Genomic DNA, 17,324 nt, shown 5'->3' on the forward strand with positions numbered 1-17,324 from the left:
GGGCTTTCAATTTGTGATTGACAATACGTTACTTGTGAGCTAAGCCTGAAGTAGCTTCTAATTCAGCTTAGGGTTCCTTTCATGAATCACAGTAACAGGTTCCTATGGTGGTCCCCTATATTTGAAGTACCACTCTATTAGGAAGGACAAGTTTGGCAGAAGAGAATGATAAACTGCTCATAAATCATATTTTACAGGTAGGAAGGACACAGAGCCAAAATGTGGTATGAAGTTAGGTTTAATCGCCAGAGTAGTCAGCCAGTGAAGGTAATGGCAGACAAACAACTAAATGGGAGGGAAAAAAAATGACATCCAACTTTATGCCAAGGTCAGAGCTGCTCTGGAACTGAACATTTTTAGAGGATACCAGGTACAAAAAAAACCAAGGAGGTGTATAGGTGAATAGGATCAGCAAACAAGAAAGGGAACTTGGAGATGACAGCCCACTTATAACAAAGGTTGTGTGGGAGGGAGACATAAAACTAACCAAAAACTTGGCCAAAGAATTCTACCATAGAAATCCTTTGCCTACATATTAATTAACAAAAAGTATTAATTTCTCGAATGTGGGGAGAAAAAAAGTTGATAATCATATTTTATAAAAATTGTCCTTAATGTAAACTGTATTCTTTAGTAACTCAAACAAAGCATTGCATTTTCCAGGGTTCATCTGCCTAACCCTTCAAGCACACGGGATAAAAATAACTTGGCAGTGAAGTATGTTTTAGCAGGCAGCTCTCTGGCTTACTTCTTGGGAAGTTACTCTCCTTATTTTGGGAGGAAACACCTGCCTCTTTAGAAGGTGTTGTCACAACACCACTTTGGGCACCTTTCATTATTAAGATCACTAGCCCACTTGCTCTACTGACTGTCACATCCTGCTCCACAGAAGGGCGCAGAGGCCTGTTGAGGAAAACAAGGTTTGGGTAATAATTTGTACCACCCTCCTAAGTCTGAAAGAAGGAACTATAAGAAATGTAATAATAACAAAGATTCTAAGAATGGTCCAGCAAAATGTATTCTGTAACTCTGAGGTGAATGTTTAGCCATTCTGAATATCATCACTGAGCTTACAATGGGCCCTTGTGTGCTTTGTTTGTGGACATGGTCAGGTGGCAGCTGGTTAAATTTCTTAGGGGTTATTGAAGCCAATATTAAAAAAAAAAAAGCACAGGATTCCCTAAAAAGTGCAAAGCACTGGGAAGTCTGCCCAGAAGAATAATGTCAGGTTATCTTAAAACCCCAGAACAGAATATTTGAGCAATACATACTATTACTGGAGGGCTTATCTGTCCAGGTGGCTAGAGCTAGTCATGCCCTCACCCCTATAGTACTGGTTTACTTTCTATGGGGCTGTGGCACTATGGAATGTTCAGAAGTAGATAAAGATGTGAAGTGAGTCAAAGCAGTGGCAAAAAAGGTAACCTAGTCTTACTAGACTGTCATTCTATTAAATAGTTCATAATTATTTTTCATTGAAATATTTCATCACCTAAGAAGACTGTTAGGGAAGTCATCATAAATGTCTATCATGAGCAGGTCCAACTGCCAAATTACTTACAGAAGTCCAGTGGTTGAGCTACAGATAATGCTGAGCAGTAAGCAATGCTCCAGATACCCGTAGGGAGCAGAAGCAAAGGGTAAGCATAAGGTGCGTCCAAACTAAGACATATAGAATACAAACACAGTGACCTGACAGTGACATAAGAGCATTAATTAGCTTCAATAAAGTTATTCTACCAATAGAAAAGACAAAGCCCTGCAATCGGATTGACTGTGAACACTGAACTCAGCTTCCTGGTGGATGTGGGGATGATTATCATGTTTTCCTTGAGGAGAAACCTATTCCTCCTACCTCTCCAAAAGTCACACTTCACTTTAAATCTTGAGCCCAGCTCTACCCTCCTACTAGGACCAACCACAGAAATAAACTAAATCCACCTTCTAAAACAGGAGAAAGAGGAAACTAGCCATGCTGGAGTAGAGTGATGCTCTGAAGGACTCTCATGCCTGACCAAACTATTTCTCGACTATTCCAGGGCTACCACAGTAGATTTGCCTGTCCAAGACAAAATCCACTAAAGCATATATTTTCCCCTGCCAGGACAGATGCAGTTCTCAGGAATGTTCTACGTGTGGACTTGTGTATGTATGTGTCCCATTTCTTAATTCACATAGTTAGGCCACTCATTTTCAAAAATGAAAATTAAGTTTATACTTCTATTCCATACCATAAAATCCAGATGGATTAAAAAGTGACAAACATGTTAACTATTCAATACAATTAATACTGCACATCTTAAGTAAAAGAGATAAAAAATAAAGCTAAAACTAAAATCAAAATATCTAATTTCTAAATACTTAAAAGAAATTCAGCAAGAAAAAAAGATTTATAGAAAAATTACATCTTTACCCACATTTTTTTAAAATCTCTCTATGGCAAAACTTCTCATAAACAAAGTTAAAAAGAGAAGTCAAAAATTGAAAAAATAATTTCAAATATATATCAGAACAATAAGTGGAATAGCTTCAACATATAAAAGGCTTTTATCAATAAATTAAAAAAATATAGCCCCAAACACAAAAAATTAACAAAAAAAATATAATTGGTCAACTTATATAAAAAAAGTATTGAACCCTATTAATAATAAATGAAAGCAAATTTGAAATAAAACACATTACCATTAATTACTAACATTTAGGACATCTAACTATTCTGAAACAGTTTTATCATAAGTTTTTCCTGGAAGATCAAGATGCATATTTGCATACAGAAATTATTTATTGGTCTTAAAAGGAACACAGTGCTCTCTTACAATTTTAAAGTCTCTGTATATATTTTACTTTGTTCCTATTATATATTTGTTTTCCCTTTACTCAATAAGAAATTCATCTATTGCACTGATCTTTTTAAACAAACCTGGTATTTATTAATGAATTCTAATACATTTTATTGTTTAAATTTAAATTTTTGACTTTAACTTTATTAATAGCTCACCCCTTATCCCAATCCCAACACATACTTTTGTGGGGAATTGTTGTTCTTTCTCTAATTTCCTCAGTAGAAATTTTTTCTTACTAAAGGTCAGATTTTTGTACTCACAATTTTGGAACCACATCTGCATATACAGGTTTTAATATGCAGAACTCTTATTTCTGTCAATTTTAAAATCCACACAGGTACCCCCTCCTTACCACATGGAATTAATATTCATAAAATGCAGGGTGTTGGAGCCAAAAGGCAACAGGGGAAAAGGTCACTAATATAATACAAAACTATTCTAGCCTAACACACTATATATTGTCTGACTCTCTAATACAGCCTAATCTAGCTATATATACTTTGTTTAGGATAAGCACAGAAAGGATTCTTCAGAATTTGAACATTCACCCACAAAGTGAATCATTTCCAAATATTGGGTGTTCCAGTTTCATAGCATTGTTACTGTCAGAGGCACCAGCTACTGTTTTTTAATCCATTTTAAGTATTACTTTTACTTTTAATAGAATTCATGATTATAAATTTACATTATATTATTTAATCTTTAATAACAGCCAAGTTTAACAACTGGTTGACACAATTCCTCAAAATTTAACTCCTTGTTCCCATGAGCTGGGCTGACAGTTTTCCTTTTTCTTGTCTTACAGCACCTATCGCAGGTTTCCCAGAGCTAAGCTTCTATACCAATTATTTGGAAGTTGCTGCAGTTTACGTGACTTGATTCCTGTGTCCATGTCTAGTCTACAAACTTCGCAGTACTGGCATCCTCTCTGATGACTGAGGTTTGCTTTGCTTCAACCTGTGGGTCCCCTGGAAATGAAACATCACGATTCCCTGTAACTACAGTCACTTGTCACGACAGGTACATTCTGGGAAATGCATTGTTGGTGATTTTATTGGTTTCTGAACATCACAGACTGTACTTACACAAAACTAGACACTTGGTGTGACCTCTTGACACAATGAAGACACATGGTACATATGAGACACATGAGGCTCCTGCTGGCCATAACATGGCATATGGTTTTATAGTAAAATGTTTTCAGAAAGGAATACACACACACTAAATAATGAAAAAGTTTGGTAAGTAAATACAGCCAAACTTGTCCTGAATATGTTAGTAATTAATGGTAATGTGTTTTATTTCAAATTTGCTTTCATTTATTATTAATAGACTTAATTACTACTTTATATATAAGTTGGCTAATTACATTTCTTTTTTGTTAAATACTATGGAGTATTATGTATTGTGCATAATTATATAGGCTGCACTTTCATATATGACTAAGAGCACACTGGGTTTGCTTATACCAGCATCACAGCAAACATATGAACTACATGTAAAGTTAAGACATGAGGAAGGCTACAATATTACTAGGTGATTTTTCAGCTCCATAATAATCTTTTTTTTTGGAGTGGGTGTTTACCAGGGATTGAACTCAGGGGCACTCAACCCCTGAGCCACATCCCCAGCCCTATTTTGTATTTTATTTAGAGACAGGGTCTCACTGAGTTGTTTAGCACTTTACTTTTACTGAGGTTGGCTTTGAACTCATCATCCTCCTGTCTCAACCTCCCGCGCAGCTTAGTACAGGCGTTCCCCAGATGCCAGGCTCCATTATTATCTGATAGGACACTATCAGTCCCTGATCAAAGTGTTATCATGAGGCACAGTATCACAATTTCAGTAATTTAGGTGCATGTTAGGTAGTATTTGCAGTATTCCCTCACTGGAACCTTAGTCTGTGGCATTTCTGGTTAATTCCTAGAGGCAAGTTGCTTAGCATTTCGTTGAACTCTAAAGAGGAATCCCCATGTCCCTTGGATACTTAACCTTCTTACATAATCTATTTTTTTAAATCTATTTTAAGAATGATTGTACAAATTTGTGTACTATACATCACTTTACAAAAGATGTTAGCAGAGGAGGATAAGCTTTAGCACTCCTGCAGTGTATTTCTACAAAGTACCATTTTCTGTTCTCAGTTCATTTGTTTTTCTTGACTATCTGCTATGATTTTAATTGCTATAATACCCACCTAGTCTTACTTTGAATAATAATTCCTTTTTCTAAGTTTTCTCTTATTTTGTACAAGTCTGTTTCAAACAGACTATTTGTCTTTGTTGGTGAAACTGGTCTTTTTCTTTTGAAAATCAGCATCTTTTTGTGTCCACTGATGCTTCTGTTTATTCCAAGATAGGGAAGTATGTGTATATGAGTGGTGCAGAGTTGTACTCAATAGTATCTAAATATCTGTTTAAATCTAGAGTCTCCATGAAAAAAGGAAGAAGATTTTAAATTTACTGTAAATTCCTTTGCCATCCTGGTCTTTTTGCTATCATCTGCATGGTATAGAAAAAGGTTGGCAAGTAGAATCGATAGTTTACTTTTGCTCCAAATAATATTTTTGCATGTCTTCAGTAACAAAATCAACAATATTGATTTAATAGGTATATCTATTACACACACATCACACATACACTATATGCATATATGTGTACTATATGTATATGCATATGTATATCATATAGGTATGTACACACAAAAATTATCTTTTGGGTCTGTGCAACATTTAAATAATGAATAGGGCTGGGATGTAGCTCAGTGATACAGCATATACTTAGCACACATGAGGCCTTGGGCTCAATTCTAAAAAAATGCAGGGGGGTACACAGTAAGTCATAAGTAAAATCTCAATAAAGTCACCAAAATACATACTGTACAAGTTTGCATCCCTATTGTGATTAAAAAGAAAAGGGGTGGGAAGAAGAAGATTTTCTATCATGAAAATTGCTTAAAACTCATTGCAAGTATTTAAGAAAAAGTGTTTTCTTTGCCCCATCTTTCCTCATCGACTACTTTCATAGCTTTCCCCACATATACTGTACATTATCCATATTACAATAATTCATTATAAAATAGATGAACAATGGTAACAACAACAAAACGCTGAAATACTTGGGGCTGCTAATTTCTGAGGTTATTTCAATCAGTAAAGTTTTCTTTTATAGAAAAGAATGTTTAAAGTTTCATCATTCAAATGTTAGCCTACCTCAAACACCTGGAAATGATTTCAGAGTTTTCAAAGTCACTCTTCTAATAGGTATTACTTCCAAACTAACCATTACTGGCCTTTGAAATGTAGATGCTAAAAGCAGACTGGACGGATCAAATACTATAGATAAAAGCATTTTGAAAAGCATGCAATGCTATGAAAACATAAGGTGGTAGTATTAAAAATGGATTTGAAAATGAAATCCCAAACTCAGTCATTTCAATGATTCCTTAATGTCTGGATGAGGGCAGCAAGCAGTGAGACTTTAATCCAGATCCAGCTCAGCATCTTACAGGGATCACTTGAGGCCAGTCAACTTTAATCAAGTTACACTCAGCCCATACATGATTAGAAACAAACCGAGGTCTGGTCAAGGGCCACAGTTTTTTCCTCAAAGTTATCATGCTCACTTTCTAGGACAGCTTTTGGAAATTATGTGATCAAATTTGAAAGTAACTTCTTAAGAGCTGCGTGTGGTTATTCTGACAAAAAAGGACTTAATATTGTGGATGAGGTTATATCTCTGGCTGTGACTAATTAATTTGTGACAAAATAATCAAAGTAATAATGGGCGTGGAATATAAACCAAAAGAAATCTTAGACTTTCAAACATATATTAACTGAATGAAATTTATAGTATCATTCTCATTGATCAGATATAGCCACAAATATGGAAAAAAAGGATTGCTGAAAATACAACTAAAGAGCATTTTTTTAAAAATCTGTTAATGCAAGGTTAGGCATGCTGCGCTAAGAGTAACAGATGCAATAAATAAAACCAGCTGCTTTGAAAATGTATGGAACCTACTAAGATAAATCAAATACAAGTAGATGAATCTTTCAATGACAAACATTATCAGTAATTGCTGTGGTCATATCTTACAGCTTTACACTTAACTATACGCTTTAGCAAACATCACCTTATTTGGGTTTTACAATATGATGAGCTGAAACCCCCTCTCATACTGATAAAGTGATTTGCAATAGTAATGAATTTGAAAATGTGTTAGATGAGAATGTAATAAACTGCCCAAGGGAAGAGATCATATGCATTCAAAGAGCACAGTGTCTCTTGATACTGTGTGAGCAAGAGCTCAATAATTTGAATGTTGAACTGAATTAAACTGATATTACATTCAGTACCACTTTTACAAAACAAAGTGAGGAAAAAATACAAGTCCATGTGTCTGTGTCAATGAGGAAAAACTACAGAAGGATATATGATGGTTGTTATTAATGTTATGTCAGAAAAGTGGCTGCAAAGATGAGATTTAATTTTACTTTGACATTTCTATTATAATAGGCATGAATTAACTGAAATTCAAATGAGTGAAATAAATATTAAGATGTGCCACCTAAATTCGTCAATGAAGAATGGGTACTACTTTATTTTAATAAACATACAAAAAATCAACTTATATAATTAAAAACAAAGGAAAAGAGAAAACAACTTGGGACTGTGCTATGGCTTGTAATTACTGGATCCTAAAAATGGAATAGTGAATCTAATGATCAAAAACTTAGCAGAGGCCAGGCTGGAGAAATAAATTTAGATTCAACTAATATTTATTATGCCTCACCAGGTGCTAAGTAGCATGCTAAGTAGTTATCTAATAACTTAGAGAATTCCATATTCAATTTATCTACAGTCTTCTTTATACGTACCCAATTATAAACCCTTCCAGCTTTGCAGATAAGGAACACCTATACTTTGAACACAAAGTCAAAGATAACTATATTTTCTAGTTATCAAAGGTGTTTTTTTCTATAAGACTCTGCAGCATTGTTACATTAACAACAGTTAACTTGCCCTTATTTTGCCTAAACTTGGAGGCACTTAGCTAACATAACATTTGGCAAAGTAAAAATACTCCTTTTATCAGGAGCTATAAACAGCCTATCAGAGTACAGAGCATATTTTGTAACTTAACTGTTACAAAAGGTCATTCTTTCCTCCTCTGGCTCTTAACTGATTGTTACTGAATACACCTAGATTTCTATTACTATGTCTACTTCAATTAAGAAGCCAAACCTATTCTTCAGAAATACACATAGCTCAATCAACTGAATATGCTCATGAACATCATCAACTTTTTTCAAGAATTCTTTGTATGGACTTCAAGCTATTTTTGCATTTGGTCTGTCCCACCCTATTTGAGTTCCTCACTCCTATAGCTCTAGGATGCAGTGCTGGCACAGCCCTGTAAACACAACAGGCAAGCCTGGCTACTCTCAGTCTGCCCTGCTGGGCACTAGAAAACTCCTGTTGTCTTTACACTTAGCAGAAGTGTAACCTTACAGAAAGAACATTAAAAAGAATTTATTGAAAATTTGTTTGGGAGTCGCTGGGTAATAGATGGTAATTAGAATCTCTTCCAAAATTGGGTTTTTAGGGGTACTCAGTAGTCTGGATCCTCTGGTCAAGCTCAGTCCCAGGCCCTTCACCTAGAGGTATCTATATCATTCTAGACTAGACTGAATTTCATTCTTAGAGACCCAAACTGTTTCCTAAGACCCATTCCATGAGGTGTTTTTGAAGACTTATTTTGTCTAAAGCACATTACTAGACACAAAGAAATGGATGTCCACATTCTGTAAGAATTTATAAGGTTTAAATCTTAAATTGGTGGGATATATTTTACTGTTGACTTTGTTTAAAGAATGATTTAAAACACATGGAAGCTAGCTATTAATAGAGATAAAACGTGTGCCTTCTATGGGGCTGGAGTTGTGGCTCAATGGTAGAGCACTAGCCTAGCATGTGCATGGCCCTGGGTTCGATCCTCAGCATCACATAAAAATAAATAAAATAATTTATTAAGGTATTGAAAACAACAACAACAAAATGTGTGCCTTCTAAAACATGAGATATACAGATATACAACAGATACACACCAGGCTATCCTGAGCAAACCAAGTAGTGAGGTCTCCCAAGTTATAAAAATAAATACCTCACTTTACTAAAAAAGAGGGATGGAGTGAACATGTTCAAGTGTGTGGCTTCCTCTCCACTTTTCCATATCCTGTTTTCAGAATCGAAAAATCAATGAGGCATACTGAAGAAAATGAAAAAAATAGGATACACAAAAAAATTCCATAGATTTGTTGCATTTTTAGATAAATTCAGATTTGATCATAATGTTATGGGTTTTAGAAATATTTTTAGATTATTTAGAGTTCAATAAAAATACATGCAAATTACCTATAATCACACCAGTAAACTGTCCCCTTCTACCTGTTTGGGTTTATTTTGGTTTTTCAAGATAATCTTAGATTTTAACATAAATATAACGGATCTGCTTTCAGTTATAAACTTCTCTAACTGCACAAGAGGTATTGATTTATTATTTAAAAAATCTGTGTCAGAATTATATAGAAATCAAACTTTAAAAAAACCAAACTCATACCCAGAAACCACTCAAAGTTAATCCAAAGAGTATGGATATTTTGACAATCCAGGCAAGGCCAAGTTATATTATCTACAAGCTGAGATTTCAGGCTGAGCAGTACTACTATGGCATCTCATGCTTGCCTACTTGCCTCCTCCAAGTTCCATACCTCTAAATTGCTGTAGGCTACATGAAGAAAGTAATTCCTGGTGAAGACACTGAGTTATCAGAAAAAAGATATGCAAACCATAAGCATATTCTGGAAATTCAAGTTTTCCAATTAACTGGAATTCTGGTCTCTCTTTCTGATTTGCTGCACACCCCTATTTCCATATATCATATGAACTAGAAGCTAATAATGATTGTCAGATATCTCCTATGACTTCCATGACTCCAAGGAAGCACCTAGAAGGTAATACAGAGTCATTTGTTTATCTACTCCCAACCACACCTGACATGTGCCCCAGAAACCTGTGCATGAAGTCTGACATTAGAGATATGACCAAAGATGATAATCCTTGCCCCAGGAGCTAAGAGACAACTGAAAACACAAACAATGGAATAAATGTTCTAAGAGAAGTGTGTTAAAATAAGTATAGGCACTCTAAGAGAAGAAGCCAGATGCATCTGTCTAAAAGCAGTTGGGGAAGGGCTTAGAGAGAAGGTATTATTTGGTGTGGGGCTTGATTTAAGTTCACCAACAAGTAAAGGGAGGAAGAATCCTTGAGAAGCAGAGATATACACTGAGTCAGAGAAAACCATGGTGTCTCTATAAGCACTGAAAACTGAGGCACAGGGTTTGAGACAGAGAAAAGCAGACAAAATGCAAAGGTCTCTCTCCAAGCTGGCAAATCCTCACTGTCAGCTTCCTTTGGAGGGCCCCAGCTCTTTCTCCTGTCCTTTCCAATGGTCTTCTCCTTTGCAAAGAGAAAGATCTGGATTCCAATCTCCACTCTTACTACTAGCTGCTCAAACTAGATTTATCCAACATTTATTTAGTACATATTGCATTTCCAGTCTCTGAGTCCCAGATTCCATATTTATAGGAGAAAGGACTGGACTATAGGAAATGTAAAATTCAAGGATTTCAAAATGCCGGAAGTCACTTGAGTACATTTTCATTTTTATAATCATAGTAAGTAAGAAGAATTAGCAATAGAAATATTTAAAAGAACCTCAGTTATACAACTATATGGAGGAAAGGAAGCATAGCTAATAAGAATGCCAGGGTAGTATAATTTGTTGAGCAGATCAAAATTCTCTTCCTTCTCAGTTTTTTTATCTGCAAAATGAAAATGATAAATTCATCACTAAAACACGCTGTGAGGCTTAAAAGAACAAACAAAAGTGATCCACTAAACACCTGGAAATGAAATATGTATTAAATAAATGTTGGATAAATCTAGTTCAATACTTCCTTTAAGTGGGTTAAGAAATAGGGTAACCCTAAAAGTATGAATTAATGAAAGACATGGAAATTGATTACATAAGCTGTTAAGAAAATAAAAATTTATTGTAGTCCATTTTGAAAAACTGAGTCTTTGAAGAAAAAAACTCTTATACAATAAATCTACTAATTGCTGCTTCTGTTGGACCTAAAAGAAAATATTTCTCTTTCTACCCCACCCCTGCCCCTAGGGGACAGGGAACTTACCTTTGATTTTCAAAGCATATCTGATTTCTTCCAGCCATTACAGAGTCAAATAACAAAATGAATTTAGATATACAGTGAAGGAATAACAACTTTTACTTCAATTCTACCCTTGAATCAATAGATCCCAACCTTTTTGAAATATGATCATCGATGCAATTATGCACTGAACTGCTGTAAATTAACTAAGAGTCATCTGGGAAACATAAAACAAAGCTAGTGACAATGTGCTTCTAATTGCACAGGAGATCAGGATGTTAGTGATATTTTATATTCTGTTTCATTGCCCACTAAGCAGCATGGATTTTCATAATAATGTTTTTTCCAAGTAGTAATGACCAAAGGAGTCATAACTCAATTTCCAAGATGAACAGGAAACCAAAGGAAAAAAAAATACACAACTGAAACAATGCCTTCAGTATGTGAAGAAAGGTGGGAGGGGAAGAGAAAGGAAAAAAAAAAGGGCCAAAATAAATGTAAATGACTACTGTGAAATCACTTTTCAGGTTCAAACAGGAAGCTAAATTTTTTCAATTTTTCAATACTAATGATCCAGTCATCTCTAACCCTGCAATTTAAAAACAAACAAACAAAAAAGCCTGCTTTCCATGCACTGATTCTGGGCTGGGCTAGGTATATATATAGTACCTATACTTGGGAATCCTAGATTGTGTTAACAAAACTGCAGCCCAGAAAAGCACAAAATCTACTCAGCACTCATACGCCTTTCAAAACAGCTCAATATTCTTACAAACACAGAGTTAGAGGTGACACATCCATCTTACATGTGGGTACTGGGATACAGCCCAGGCTCACAGTCTTTGTTCCTGTTTTCAGATTTGATAAAAATATGTGGAGAAGGCTGCCCCCTTGTGTTCATCTCCCTTAGCTGCAGCCCTTGCTAAAACTGGAACAATTGGCTGCAGATACATTCTATCATCCAATGATGGATTCAGAGAACAGGCTTAGCCAACCCAACCTCTGCCCCAAATCAAGTGCCATGTAAAAAAAAAAAAAGGACCATCGCTTGGGCTTTCAGAGAAAATATGGCTTCTTCTAAGTTGGCTCAAGTCAGAGAAAGCCCTTTTGGACCTCTCTCGAGGAACAGCTTATACACTGTTCCTTATATATCCTACCAGGATGAAGACTGCTTTTGAAAAGCTCCTGGTAGAAGAGACCTCTGGATCTCTGGCTATCTGAATGTCATTCAGTGCAATCCACATACAGATATACAAGAGGACAAAGAGGATATCAAAAACAGCAATGCAACTAAAACAGAGGATGGGGAAAGCCCAAAACATGGGCAGCGGATAAGGTGGAGAAGGTTTCCTGGAAACCAACAGAGAAGGAAAAGTCATAAAAGTGTTCATCTGACTCAACCTGATTTTGTATGGATATAGATTCAGGTCTGGAAATTCCTGCACAAAAATTCAAGTTGCTAGAGGTCCCACAGCTTGGAAAGATAGTGCTGTGGCTCCTACCAGAAATTGCCTCTTAGGCTACTGCGTTGAGACTACAACCGTGAAGGGAGGGCCTATAAATAATTTGGAAAATTAAACACCCAGTATAAAAAAATTTAACCTAAAACAGAACCAAACATGACACAGCACAAAATAAGTGCTCAGGAATAAATGATTAGGCTATAAAATAAAGCAAATGAAGGTTTATATTTTCAAAGAAAACAAAAGATCACTGAACATAAAAACTAAACTTTTTTTTTTTCTTTAAAGAAAGAAAAGCTCATCAAGGACAGTTTACATCTCTTCTTCCTTCCCTCACATCTCTCCCAACTCTCAAGTCCACAGAAAGGTAAGATTTAGGGAAAGGTTGTGCCAACACAGGAAAAGGTCTCATCCAAATGCCAGGCTCCTTGAAAAGAGGAACCAGATTGAAGGCCACCCAGGTGTTTTAGAATTAATTTATGCCACTAAGACTGCAGTTGGTCTCTCCAGAAATTAAAAATAAAAGACATCCTGGGTTTCACCAATAACCTAGAATAAGAAGGCCAAGGGCAAATAGATAGTCTTTGTCTCAGGAAGCTCCTTGGAAGAAATATTAGTTGAGGCTGCTGCCTGCTGGCTCAATTTGAGACAGCTAAGCCTGGGGCCCCCATAAAAAGACCTTGGATAAAAATGATAAGGGCTTCTTCCCTCAAAAAGATTACTAGTTCTAGGACAATTTTAACCGTTGAAATTATTTATTTGATAATAATAAGGTTAACGGAGACCAGAACAACACAGTGCCAGATTTAAGTTGCAGCCTCTTTTTCAGCTCCCTATCACTATAAATGGCTCATTATTGTAAAGATATTAAGTCCTCCTAAATGAACATATGAATTTACACATGAGACTATTTCCTATGATAGAAACATACATGTACATTAATGTGTGTTTATGCATAGACAGAAATCTGGAAGAATATACATTATACTAATAATGCCTTTGTTAATCACCTCTAGGAAGGCAACTTAACCTATATTTTTCTATATCATTGAGCCTTGCATATATATGAGAAAAAATGCAGTCTTGACTTCTATAAATAAAATGCTTTAAAACAGAAAACACACTAGAAGAAATAAAATGATCTCAATAAATATTAAATAAGAATAAATATTCCAGAGTAATTCCCCAATTATCAAAAGCAATAGTGATAAAGCCAGATTCAAAATTGAGCTCCTGAAATAATCAAAATCCAACAATACAGACTAGCAAATACATCAGAATAGAAAAGAGCCCAGAAATACAGTACAACATTTGTGAGTACTTAGGAACAACAAAAACAGTAGTAAAACGGCAGGGAGAGAAGCAGGGGGTTACTCACAAACTGTGCTGGTGCAAAGGCCACATGTCTGGAAGACATCAGTCAGAGTATCTAGCTAGTGGGTCACCTGGTCCACACCCTGGAAGAATTTTACCAGGCACATGACCATTACATAACACAAAACACTAAATGAGCAATGCAAGAGAGTGTAAAACCATGGTAGAAAGTAAGATTTTTTTTTTAAAGAGGAGGAGGAAAGCATCAGTGGACCCTTAGGTTTCTCCACATCACACCACTTGAGAATACTGTATAAAACAACAACCTTGGGCAGTCTAGCAGGCAACAAAATTCTGCCTTCCCTTGGGAGTATTCTGAGTTTAGGTGATGAGAAAGGTACCTCAAAAGCCTTCTGTGGAGCAAATGGGCCTTACAAAGCCTGAGACACTGCTTTCCTGTTGATTGAACCATGGCACAGAGAAAAGAGCTGAAAGAGACTTGGGATTTCTCTGCCTCTCCCACACTGAACAAGTCTTGTCTTTCTCAGGGAAGGATGTGCCTGTGAATCCCCCAGAATACCTGGGGACACACTGAGGGGAGTAAGAAGCAATTAGTGTTGGTATACAATCCAAGTCCAACAAAGAATTTGCAAGAATCACAATCCTCTTGTCTCTGGGGGTTAGATCATATTAATACATTAAAACATAACTACATTGATATTCTTTCATGAGAAATGTTCAGACCAAGAAGGGATTCCACTCTCATCTAACAAATTCTAGTATTTTTTTAAAATAATGAAAACAAGATTCTTCCATACTTTCTATCTTCTTTATGTACCTGAGAATACTGTAAACTCTGAAGAAGTAAATGAACACTAAATAGCTTTTGGCTGCTCATGTTTTCTCTCACCTATGCTCAGTGATCTTATTAACTGATTTATCCATTCCAGCAATTCCAACTAAACACCCAAGAGCAGTGAACTATTAAAGACTTACTAGGTCTAGTCTCTAAGGAATCTGCACTTAGTCCTCCTCCAAATCAGTCCATGTGAAGTATGGGGAAAGCATAAGCGAGGTGCTTAAACAGTCAAACACAAAGGAGAGAGGGGCTTCCTTCCCTAGTCAAAGGTGCCTTGCCTCTTTGCTTCCTATGTGTAAAACTGGGAAAAGGCCACTTGCTTTTTAAAAAACCATAATAAATTTTGTTCCAGGGAAGAGCCCATGAATCTCAAACCCTACTGCTCTTACTATAATCCTGGAGGTTAAATGAAGATTTTTCCTTGCAAATGAGAGCTTAAGAACATTGATCAATAAAGTTTCTCTTATTTTAAGAAAATAAATTATACTGCAATCTTGTGGTTTTCTTTGTACTTATGAACCAATATTTTTTCAGCATAGCATTTTAGAACACATACCTGTTTTTATAACTAAGAACTTCTTGCGCACACACACACACACACACACAAAATATCCAAACCTTTGCTCTAAATCCACCCCAAGCAGTCCAAGTTCTGTTGACAAGGCATGTGGCCTCTCACAAAACAAACTAGAACAACAGGATCTGTTTCCTTTTTCATTTCCTGTGTCAGCTTGTATACATGCTTCTAGGTAGAAACTTCTCTGCCTCTTCCAATTTGCAAATCACAGCTTCTGCCTAATCCCTCTCCTCCTTCCCCCAAAGATCTATTTGCAGAATTACACTCCAACCCAAACATGGAGGGGACTCCAAAGTTTATATTGACACCAGTTTTAAATATTCACTTCTGCTTTGCTTCTCAGTGGGGCAAATTCCTTCTATCACCTCTGGTATAAGCTTTCTCTTGAAGAAGCTATGATAAGTTTAACTTTGAATTACTAGAAATGAGAGGGAAAGTTAGAGAATTTCATTATCAGCCAGGATCTGACTTCTTTTCTACTTAAATCATTGAAAGACATCTTTCAGATGGACTTCACTAGAACAAGAGTACTTTTCCCCAGAATGTATCTGAATAGCCCACTTTAATTAGATTTAAAAAATTACATTTAGAGCTGGTGATGTGGCTCAGTGGCAAAGGGCTTGCCTAGTAAGTGTGAGGCCCTGGGGTTCCATCCCCAACAATGAACCCAAAATAAAAATATACTGTATTGAAATAAATGGCTTGTCTTCTTAAATTTGGAAAGTATTCCTTAATCTTCATATAAAAGTGCTTTACTTATGATTTATTTTTCTTATATGTGACTTTTGGAGGTCTACCAATACTTCCTAAGGAAATAATTGATAATGATGATGTTAATATTTTATCATCTGACTTTTTTCAACAAAATAAGGTGTATCATTCTTCTGAACCTGTACAGCAGGCTTTTGTATTCCTCATCTTACAGCTGAGAAAATTAAGGAACAGAGAGATTGAGCGCCTTGCCAGACTAGATAGCTATAAAACAACTAAGACTTTAACTCAGAATATTCTATTTCCAAATCATACACTTTCTACCTCTCTATTCAACTCTATGGGATAAATTCTAAAAAAAACATCATCAGAGAAGTCAAGGAAAGATATTTACACTGTTTTGCCTTGTAATTTTTAAATATATATATGACTTTTAAGAAATCAAAAAGGTAAAAAGAAAAATAAGATACAGGCCCACTACTTATCCCAAGAAATGTTAACAGTACCAATATTGGTGTATTCCTCCTTAGTCTTCTCAAAGTAAATATCACCTTGCACTATTTTTTATTACATACATATCTGTTCCTGAATAATACATAGTACTTACATGATTTTATTGATATAAATGGTCTGAGCTTGTTTCTTTTTCAAATTCATTACACTTGTGAGACTGAACAAAGTTGATAATTAATATACAACATAAATATTATGTATTTTTGCTAATGTATAATATTCCATTTCATGACTACACATAATTTACTTAACTGTTCTTCTGTCAATGGATATTTAGTTATTTCCTTTTATTTACCCTCTCATAAATGGTGCTACTATTAACTTCTTTATACACGTCTCCTTATTTAAGAGCAGACTTGATTTCTCTAAGATATATCACTTAGATATGAAATTGTTGCATTTGGGGATCATGTATTCCTCAAAATGGGTATATTTAATTTACATCAACACTTCCTACCTACAACACAGGATATTGCCTGTTTTAACATTTTTGTCATTCTAATGGTTATAAAAGGAAATCTCATTTGATTTAAAAATGTACTTTCTTGATTAATTCACATCTAATGTGTCTGCCACATAAGCTGACATCATGTTTTAGATCATTCTAGAAACATGCTTCTCCATCCAACATTACCCTCCTCTAAACTATAAACTTAATCTTGACATGAAGACATGTCAAGTCTTCATAATTACTGCCACTACTCAAATTCATATTTATTTTTATCATTCAAAAGTTACCTTCCCCAAACAAACCTCATAGTCTTTAATTAAATATACTGGGCGTGGTGGCACACACCTGTAATCCCAGCTG

The 17,324-nt window shown here is 35.5% G+C and overlaps 1 protein-coding gene across 1 annotated transcript in view; it reads right to left on the reverse strand.

The window, feature by feature from the left end:
* The window catches only part of Efl1 (elongation factor like GTPase 1), a 137,035-nt gene that overhangs the window by 50,882 nt on the left and 68,829 nt on the right, over positions 1-17,324 (reverse strand). The window contains exon 15 of the mRNA XM_048790135.1: positions 3,179-3,190. Within this exon, the coding sequence (XP_048646092.1) occupies positions 3,179-3,190 (12 nt within the window). The remainder of the gene's footprint in view (positions 1-3,178; positions 3,191-17,324) is intronic.

The sequence above is a fragment of the Marmota marmota genome, unplaced genomic scaffold (genome assembly GCF_001458135.2).
Source record: "Marmota marmota marmota unplaced genomic scaffold, marMar, whole genome shotgun sequence".
NCBI classification, from domain to species: Eukaryota; Metazoa; Chordata; class Mammalia; order Rodentia; family Sciuridae; genus Marmota; species Marmota marmota.